Source organism: Limulus polyphemus, unplaced genomic scaffold, assembly GCF_000517525.1.
Source record: "Limulus polyphemus unplaced genomic scaffold, Limulus_polyphemus-2.1.2 Scaffold651, whole genome shotgun sequence".
NCBI lineage: Eukaryota > Metazoa > Arthropoda > Merostomata > Xiphosura > Limulidae > Limulus > Limulus polyphemus.
The window spans coordinates 255,383-265,759 of NW_013666261.1; the positions used below are offsets into that span (position 1 = coordinate 255,383).

Below are 10,377 nucleotides of genomic sequence, written 5' to 3' on the forward strand. Positions count from 1 at the left end.
ACAAAACTGGAAAAATATTAGTTGATTTCTAAATTTAGAGTCTCTATTGATTAAAGAGGTTTGTTTTTGATTAAAAACGTTGGTGTTATAACAGAAAATACCATAATTCAGAAACGATTTAAGTTTAAAACTGCAGAGGGGCAATCACTCAAGGTTGTTGGTCTCAAACTGCAAAGCCCATGCTTTTTCTCATGGCCAGCTTTATGTTGGGTTTTCCAGGGTTGGTGTTAGTAAGAACCTTTTCATCTTGGCAGCAGATGGGAAAACAACCAATATATCAACCTAACAACCCGAGCACACACATCTTTTTAATGACGGAAGTTAGCAAAAAAACCACATACAAAAGAAATGGTTCCTTATATAACAACATCTAATATATTGAAAAGTCAACCTAATATTGTTGTTAGTGTATGTAATGAAAATATAAAATGCTTAGGTACAATATTAATAACAAATGGGATAATTTTTCTTTATTTTGTTTTTTGTCTTTGTTATTGGTGCAATTACTTTCTTTCAATAATTTGGTTTTGCTTTTTACATTTATTCATCACTGTTATATAGTGCTGAATTTTCACTTATGTACTTTTGATGTGGATAAAATAATTTGACTATTTTCATTAACATACATAAACATGTATAATGCAATTGTTGAAATGTGATAAGATGTACATTAAATGTGATGTAATTATATGTATTGCTCACTGTTTGTCAATAACCTCTGTAAATGTGCTGTGAATTATGCTTTGTAAAGAAAATTAGCATCTTATATATGATTGTGGCAAGTTAGTTTTTAGACAAACGAAACATATCAATTTGTCACTTTAAAAATAAAAGTTTACATATTGTTATTAAATCAATCTTCTGAAGATGCATAGTAATTACTTACATACTAACAAGCATTTATACTTACAAGGGAACCATATTTAAAAATCAGTAGAATTTCTATTCCTGGAAAAAAAATATACACATTGTTATACTTATGTAAATTAACAGTTTAATCAGAGCTGGTGGTCAGTGATGTGCTGTTTAAGAATTTTATGCTGTTGGTATTTTTTATCAATTATGCTTAATAATTTTTGTAATGAAGTTTTAAAAATAGATTTATGGCTCCATCTATAAACATATATCTTTTAAACTCTAATTTTACAACTTATTATATTCATTATTGAAAAACATGCTTAGGTACAATATTAATAACAATAATAAAAGTTATCTGCTATTAAAGTATTAGTAATGATTATGGCCATACTACTACCACAGGTGGTGTATACAACAATGTGAAGACGTGAATTAATAAGAAGGAGCCAAATGCACAGTGCATAAACTGTGCTGTGTATAACTTGAACCTTGCAATTGATAATGCTGTTAAAAGCATTAAAAAGTGAGCACTACTTTTCTGTTGCTTCCGGAACTTCATGCTTCTTGACCAAAACATTAACCAAAGAGATAAGTTATTAGTACTTATAAGCAACTACTATAAAGAGCATTTCTCAACCTTTTTGATACCAGGGACTGACTCGCTGTTTCCCTAAACTGTTGTGGACCATTAAAATACAAGTACAATAAAAATGCATTACAATTTACATAAGCATATTCTTTCAATTTCTGTGAAATCCCACTGACCAGCAAAGTAGTTGTGATGGTCCACAAACTGATGGTTGAGAAACACTGCTATAAAGTAATTGAGACCCACAAAATGTGCTGGTCAACTCATTTGCTGGATGGGTGTGAAATTATTAAGTTACACTAAGTGCATGGGCATCATGAAAACTTCCACTAAAATTACCCTTGACAATAAGTAGGATAAACAAGATAAAGCAATTCTTTTAAACACAAAAATGGAAAAATGTAAGTTTGTGATTCTAACAAAGATTCTTGGTGCAGTAAATATGGTTTCTAAACTTTTGCAGAGCTTATGAAAGTCATACACCATTTATAAAATGCATCAGGAATTGTATTTTAGTATCAACATCAGTTCACCGGAACCAAGGAATATCCTATGGCTCTCACTCAAAAATGGAGTATTAAATCAATGTTAGAAAATTAGTACTTGGGTCTAGTAAAATATCATTTTGATTGAGTCTTATTAAAACTGAAGCTTGAGGGGTCCACTAAATTGCTTCAATTTAATAGAAAGCTACTTAACACAAGACTTAACTTGTGTTGATACATTCAGACCTATAACAGGTACTGCATTGCTGTAGGAAGCAATTTTTGAGTAGTCGGGTCATTACTACATTGCCATTTTTAGGGGGGGGGGTCTGGGAGCAAGTTGCCCCAGAAAATGTTTGAACATTTAATGCTATGAGATTGAATCTTGAGCCATTTTAACTACAAATACTGCATACACACAACATAATGTATGGAACTGAAAGAAGCAAGTTTTAAAACATAAGTTGTAGCTATAAATGCCATGAAAAAGTGGTCAGGCAATGAATGGTCTAACTGGCCTTACCGCTTCTTCCCGCCCTGTATTCTAGTTACAAATATCATTGATTAACAGTAGTAGATTATCTTTTAAGAAACATGCTAAGAATAATAAGAAAAGTAAATGGTTTTGATACCAAAAGGATCTGCATCCATCAGAGCCAAAATTGGGATTTCCATATCTGTCCAAAGCTTATGTAACAGTTCTCTCGTATTAATATCAGGGAAACCTTTACCCTATTGCATGACAGTAAAGAATTTAAATAATAAATGTCTTTTACATTTAATAATAAAGACATTTTATTATTGTAGTGCATGATAAAATATTAATGTTTTATAATATCTACAAATATAGATTTTTACTGTTCATTATTAAAATGCTGTGAAAATTTTATGTAGTCAAACATCTATTCATCCAATTAGAATATGAAATAGTGATAAAATTACAAAAATATAATTTGCTTAAAGTATTAAGATAATTTATTTTCATATTGCTGTATTGTGTCTAGACATTATTTCGGTCTTAAAAAACTTGATGATATTCCATCTTATAGATTACAGTTCAAAGTAGTAATAACAATGATGAAATCAACCTGCTGGTTCAAAGTAATCCAATTAACACAAACTTTATATTGTATGTAATATTATGATAATTATTTACTTTAGTTTCAACTATATACAGTTAACAGGCTTTAAATCTGTTAAATAAGCAATACCAAAGCATTTTATTTAACATGCATTTTATATAACATTAGTTTTTATGTTCCTAAATAATAAAACCATGCAAGCTTCATTATTTTTAATCATAGATATAAAAATAAACATAGCAACAGAGTATTATAAAACTTCTTTAACACAATTTTTTAAGCACTCAAATCTGGTAAAATGTAAAAATCTAGTATGTTTATGCATGTGTAATGCTCTTGTTATACTTTCATTAAGACAATTTTAAGTTACCATGTTTTTAAGTTAGTTTAGGCATATATTTGTTTTTTCAGTCATAATATTTTAAAGTGTGAAATAAAAGATGAAGCTAAATTATGGTTACATAACAAACATTATGACCAGCTAAACACAATAGCTTTAAGGTATAACAGTCTTTATAACTCCACATGGCTCAGCCAAAAGATTACATACTAATACATATATCTAGAGGAAGCTAGGTTTCCTTATGACACATGCAAAATGCATTTTAATTTAGTTCTTGTTCTGAGTATGCCTTTGTATTTGGTTAATTCTAGACAGGGCACTGTTATATGTTTAGGAAACAGTTATTAATATACTGCATGTAAAAGGGAATTTCAAGTTTGTTGATTTAAAAATCTATTGTATAACAGGTGTTAAAACGTTATTAACAATATGTCTCAGTTCCCTTGAAGTGTTTGAGATGTTTGTATCTTTCATAGTGATTCCTTGATTTGAGATTCACAAAGGAAGAATTAATACGAAAAAGGTATCTACAGTCTAGTGTGAATTTTGATGATAAACATTACCCCTGTTGGTTTTTAAATATGCTTACCAAGCTTTTGGTATTCAACACTGTAACTGTACTCTATTGTACAGGCTTAAAGAAATATGCAAAAGTGAAACACTGAACAATAATTATATATTTGTTACAAATAATTTTTTGACAAAATTATAATATCAGCTCTCCATCATGCAGTATATTAACTTCACTTTGAAGGGTGAAATTCAATATGTTGTATGATACATGTTGCTGCAACATTGATACACTTATCAAATAGCATAAATCATGTCTATATTAAATTAGTATTTTTTTCAAGTAACTGTGGTTTCATAATAATTCATGCTTATCAACTAAGGAATGTTATGTAGAAATAAAAACTGTTATTTACATATTTTCCTATAAAATTAATTATAATTAATAAAACAAAAATAGCAACAACAAAAATTCTACAGAAATATCATCAGTTTATGCCAAACACGAGTTTTAAGAAAATATATTGTACTTATACATTGTATATATTATTTACTTACAGTGATCAAAATGGATGGATAAAAATTTCTTGTAAACCCATCATCCAGAAGTTTTTGAAATGTGGCATCCTTTTCAATAAGCAGTACAAACTTAGCCTCAGTACAAAGACCTAAAGTTATTTGAGGTTTTTAAAACACAACTTTTCAGATACACTTATTTTTACCTTTAATGAACTTTAATTGCACAAAATATATACTCATCATAAAAGCTCAAATGGAAGTAACAGCTGGTATATTTTTTACACATTTAAATAACTGTAATTCATAAAAGAATGTACCTTACTAAACTTTGAAATATCTAAAGGATACATTCTATGCCTTGGACATCACTTGGAACTAGAACTCCCTAATATAAAATACAAAATGTTATGTATCAATTTACTTGGTTCAACTTAAACAAAAAATTGTTGTGAAAAACCTAAGGTTATTCTATTAAATACAATGAGTGATCAACATATCAGTGACTGTATATGAAAGTAAACTTATTTTACTTAGCACAAAATCTGCAGGTCAGGGAGACATGTTTGGTAGGCTGATTCCCTAACAAAGATTTCTGGTATTCTCTTTTAACTTTTTGAAATTATGAATAGTGGTTTGAAATCCTCACAATAGCTGGAATATGAATTGCCCACTAGTATGGCTGAAGTTGCACTAATTTTCAGGCTATGAGGGCCTGAAAACATCCTGCTACCTTTTAGTAGACTTGAAACCATCCCAGTACTTCTACAGTTGCTCAGGACTATGTCAAACGTCTCACCTTCTGCTTCTTCTCCCTTTCAAACAGTATAGGCAGCAAGATGGGACACAAAGTGACAATGAAACAAGGTGCAATGCGCAGTCACACAAGTTTTTTCCACTCCCATTTTCAGTAAACAGTCTAATTCGCTTATCCACCACCCTGAACAGTAGTCATTATTGTAAGCTTCAAAGAAAGGAAAGGTTCAACAGATAATGCAATAAATATTTATTATGGCAATTTGAAACAAAGCATAAACAGGCCCAGATTTATGCACAGGATGAGTAGATTTTGCAGCAGCTTATCAGAGGTTGATGTGTGCATTAAATCTGTGGATAAACCATGCCATTAAGTCTCATGTTCATCAACTTGGTTTGTCTTCCACTTATACTTTTCGAGCCATGATTGGGAATCAACCACCAACATGTTGAATACACTTTTTGTCCTGCCACTATAGTAAAAATGTGTGTGATTATATGATTATTAACAATTTAGTTAATAAACTATAAAGAGTGGCTATTTCAGGCTAATACTTGTTGGCCTAATCTAAAATTATACACAAACCAATTAGGCTCTCTTTTCTTTTCCAAATTGAATAATTTTACAAACCAGCTCATCACGTTTGTTTCAGCTTCAAGAATTTCACAAACCATCCCTTTTCTTCTTTTATCCCACTTCAAGCACTGCTACTACTAAATCAAAAGCTGTGTTATTTTATAGATATTGCAAGCTGTATCATAAAAATACAATGGTGTACTTACAGAAATGGTAGCAGAACAGTCCACATAATTTCCTTCGGCATCTTTGAATTTTAAGTCACCTGCTATGCATCCTTTAGATGTAGCTAGCTAAGCATTTACAGAAAAATATATCATAAAGAATATTACTAATTTCCGAAAAAAAAAGTTTGAAAAAATGTACTTTGAAATATAAAAAAACTAAATGAAGATACATAACTCCTTTCTACACCAACAGGTTTATTATTGACTTCTGTTTTTAGTCACTTGATTTTTATATTCATATTTTGTACAAAAAGGATTTGTTCTAAAATGATCTCATCTTAGCTACACAACACATAACATTTTTTTCTAAAATAACTTGTTAAAAAGATTAAACCAGGGAATAATATGAAGGTGTGTTACTTCTGTGCAACAACCCTCTTATCACAGCTAAAACAATGCAACTGTATAAAAGACGCAATATGGTATCTTTTGTAATTTACCTTTACCATTAAAAACAGAAATAATGTCTTAACTGTTTGTAAGATTAATCATATAGACAATATACAAGGTGGCACATATGTCAGAACAATCCAAAGTACATACTGGATTTCAATTAACCAACAGTAATATAATAGACTGAATTATTATTCATTTGTGTCTGGTTTTTATAAGGCCAGGTTCTTCAGTAGGTGTTTGTGACATTTTGGCAATAAATTACAACAATAAACAGGTAACACACAATCCACTTGTTTTAAAATAATAAATTCAAAACAAGTTAAACATATGTAGAAAAATTTATTAAACTACTGGTTATCACAATTCTCTCCACAGCTTTAAGTAAATGTCTCTTCTTTTATCCAAGTCCATACAGGCAGGTTTAATTACTTCATAATTTCCTTTGACAAGACAATTTATTCTCCTCTACTCTGTTATTACAATACAAGGCTGTGATACTCATTTTAAAATCACCTGTTATAGCTAAACTCACATGCAGTCTAACTTAACTTTTACTTTCACTGTGACTACCTTAACTAATTTGATGACCTATATGTACATATTATGTGACTGAGATATAGAACTTTCTACAAACTACAAGACATTATGATGTAAGTGATTAAAACAACCAGAAAAATTTAGAAGGCTCAAGTAGCGTGACATCCATTCACAACAACTGAACTATGCAACAAATGATTCATAAACAGTTAAATAAGCAAACCTACAATAAATTACTGCTACTAAAAATACTAAATTTAACACTCGCACTTTATAACTATCTCGATCATAACTCTCGTATTAAGTTTAAGTGAAACAGTCATATATTTCTAACAATTTGCTATAAAGGAGAATTCAATGTCTCATCTTTTGATTATGATTACATTTTTCAATGAAAAATAGCAATAAGCTATGAACAGTGTTTAGGTTGACTGAATAATGGACCATCTATATATCAAACAAAATTGATAATTCCTGATGTTAAGAATGTATTATTGTATATAAAGAAATCCCGAATGCACATATTGAAATGATGCTGCATCAAAACCAATTATTTAAACAAGAAAATAGAAAACAAAGTAATGAAGATATCTCAGTTATTAGACACTACAGGTATAATCTCTTCTTTGCTATATGTATCTCTTCCTTCAGACAACTGAAAGAGATTCATTTTTGCTAAATAAGACATTCTTACTTACTACATGTAGTTCTCGCCGTGGAACTTTAAAAAGGCAAGCTATGTCATCAACCAGGTTATCAATGATGCTTTGTTTTCCATACCAGCTAACATTCTGGTAATAGAGTTCTCTGAAAGATTTTCCAAAATATTTATAAGGTTATTAGGAAGACAAATCTATCTAACTTATTTTGTTAAAAAGAAAATTGTTGAATTGTTACTTAAAAAAAACAAAGTATGACTTATACTAAATTTAAGTCATTGAACATTTCTTAAAGAAAATTAAAGCTTGTTAAAAGAACTACTCTTGCTCAGGGTATAATGTACAATTTGTTTGTTTTTTACTATTTTATTATCAGGATTTTCTCAAATACATATTATCAATATGTAATGAACTAGCTGATCTTATAGTTTTTGTGCACATATTAAAACACTTTGATATTACCTACACTGTATATCCTACCTACATTAGATAAAATATATACAAAAGCACAAGCTAATTTTGTCTCTTTAGTTTTACACTTAGAAAGTTCCATCATAACTTTGTGTAGATATTGTGTTATTTGAAGCTCATAAGTTTTTAATTAGAAAGTTCCATCATAACTTTGTGTAGATATTGTGTTATTTGAAGCTCATAAGTTTTTTAATTAGAAAGTTCCATCATAACTTTGTGTAGATATTGTGTTATTTGAAGCTCATTAGTTTTTAATTAGAAAGTTCCATCATAACTTTGTGTAGATATTGTGTTATTTGAAGCTCATTAGTTTTTGTAATTCTTATAACTAATTATTACATATACATTTAAAATAATGAATAAAGATTTTTTGCAAATATATTTATATTTTCTTCATCAGATGTACAAACCTTTTAGTACAAAATTTATTTGTCTGTATCAAGCAATATATCTTGCTAAGAAGATCGCAGATGATTCCTAGACCATGGTAAAAAAATCATAAATTTGGTATTCTAATTCTTATGTTTACTTTTTTATTTTATCAAAACCAATCAGTATTACATGAAAACAATAACAATTTACAATAAAAAGTACCACAAAAGTAAATTAATGTTTGATCCATGTAATATTAGATCATAGACTCACAGAAATTAACATCAAAAATGCATTCCACACAATTATTTCATTTTGTAAGATCTCCAACTTTCTTGTAAAACCAAATTCATAGAATTCAATAACAGAATTTTCTGCCACAAAGTACCTCATAACTTGAAATTTCCAATTAAGAAAGCTAAAATTATGGTATTTAGCAACCAATGGAAATAAACATATATCTACAATACTGTTATGAAATTACAACTAAGTATTTCTCTACTCTTACATTAAATTCATACTATGATAAACTGGCCAAATGAAGTTTGTAATTTCAACAATGTTAAATGCTGCCAATATGTCAAGAGGGAATGAAATTTATTAACTAATTCTGTAATCACTCCCTATACTGAATAAAAATAACAGTTATGAAGAAACTAATTTGAGATGTTGACTTGCATATTAAATTTAGAGATGAAACCTAAATCTGGCTCAACAGCTGAGTAAATTGATTAGCATCTCAGTACCTTTGATGCTTACATTATGGGTCAGAAACCCAAAAGTATAGATGGAGCAGTAAAGGAGTACCTCAATATATTGCCCAATGATGCCTCAAGAAAAAATCTGTCAACTTACTCTCTTTTTTTAAAAAAGCGACATCTTATAATCAAAATATAAAATGTGTAATCTTGAGCTGTGAGATTGCAGTGAAATACATGCAAGCTTTGGATAAATGAGTAAATTTTCATGGAAAAATACATATGGTACTTAAAGTAAGAATTTCTATTTCCAGAATAATGTATTTAAATGATCTTCTGACTAAAATTTTTATGTCTTTAGTTTGAATTTAAATAGAAGTGAACCAATATTAACATTGTCAACATTGCAATGTGGGTATTGATAAAAGAAAATGCAATAACCAATAGCTATTATAATTTTATAAATATTAATGACTCCATACATTTTGATAAACTGACCAGACTATGCTTTCTTATAAGAAACTGCTTTAATGGTTTTTACATAAATTGTGAAATGAAAAAAAATATATGCAAAAATAATATATCCATCACTGTAAGTATTTTTTATAAAACTCAAAATGACCAAGTACTTTCAAACTCTCACATTAAATGTTTACCAGCTGTCACTCATACTAATACAGATATTAAAATGTGATATAGCTTCTTTCTATACTTAGTCATATTAACTATTCATAATGATCTTATACCTTAACTGATACAAGACTGATGCATTATGGTACAGTATCAGTTACTTATTCTTTTAGGTATGTATATCTATCTATCTATATATATATATATATATGTGTGTGTGTGTGTGTGTGTGTGTGTGTGTGTATGTATCTATTATGGTGTGTGCATCCATCATTTATACCATAAACTGGTCATTTTCTGGCCTCTTCCAAAATGCTTGGATAATACCTTTGATATTAATTATTAATGGATTATAACAAACAAATTAAAAAAATGTAACCTTCACAATCTATTCAATACAGAAGTGTACAGCAAAAACAAAACTACGTACTTGGGAAAAATTCCATTTTTCTTCCACTTGTATTAATTATGCATACCACCATAAGTATGATAACCAGTGTTTGACTAATGAGTGAGGATATCAATTATATATATATATATATATATATAATATTCATCATTAATCACATACTGACAGAAAGTACTGCTACTAATAATTGATTAATAATCATTCATTAGTTGGTTATGCATAACTGTCAGGAAACTTACTTTTTAGTTTGTATATATAGTAA

At 29.0% G+C, this 10,377-nt stretch overlaps 1 protein-coding gene across 1 annotated transcript in view; it reads right to left on the bottom strand.

Annotated features, from left to right (window-relative positions):
• Positions 1-10,152, bottom strand: part of LOC106459713 (meiotic recombination protein SPO11-like) — a 21,545-nt gene extending 11,393 nt beyond the window's left edge. The window contains exons 1-8 of the mRNA XM_022386237.1: positions 10,137-10,152; positions 8,417-8,483; positions 7,575-7,683; positions 5,923-6,009; positions 4,735-4,771; positions 4,426-4,535; positions 2,565-2,664; positions 911-948 (exon numbers count right to left, since the gene is read on the bottom strand). Of these exons, the coding sequence (XP_022241945.1) occupies positions 911-948; positions 2,565-2,664; positions 4,426-4,535; positions 4,735-4,771; positions 5,923-6,009; positions 7,575-7,683; positions 8,417-8,483; positions 10,137-10,152 (564 nt within the window). The remainder of the gene's footprint in view (positions 1-910; positions 949-2,564; positions 2,665-4,425; positions 4,536-4,734; positions 4,772-5,922; positions 6,010-7,574; positions 7,684-8,416; positions 8,484-10,136) is intronic.
• Between the last annotated feature and the right edge of the window lie 225 nt (positions 10,153-10,377).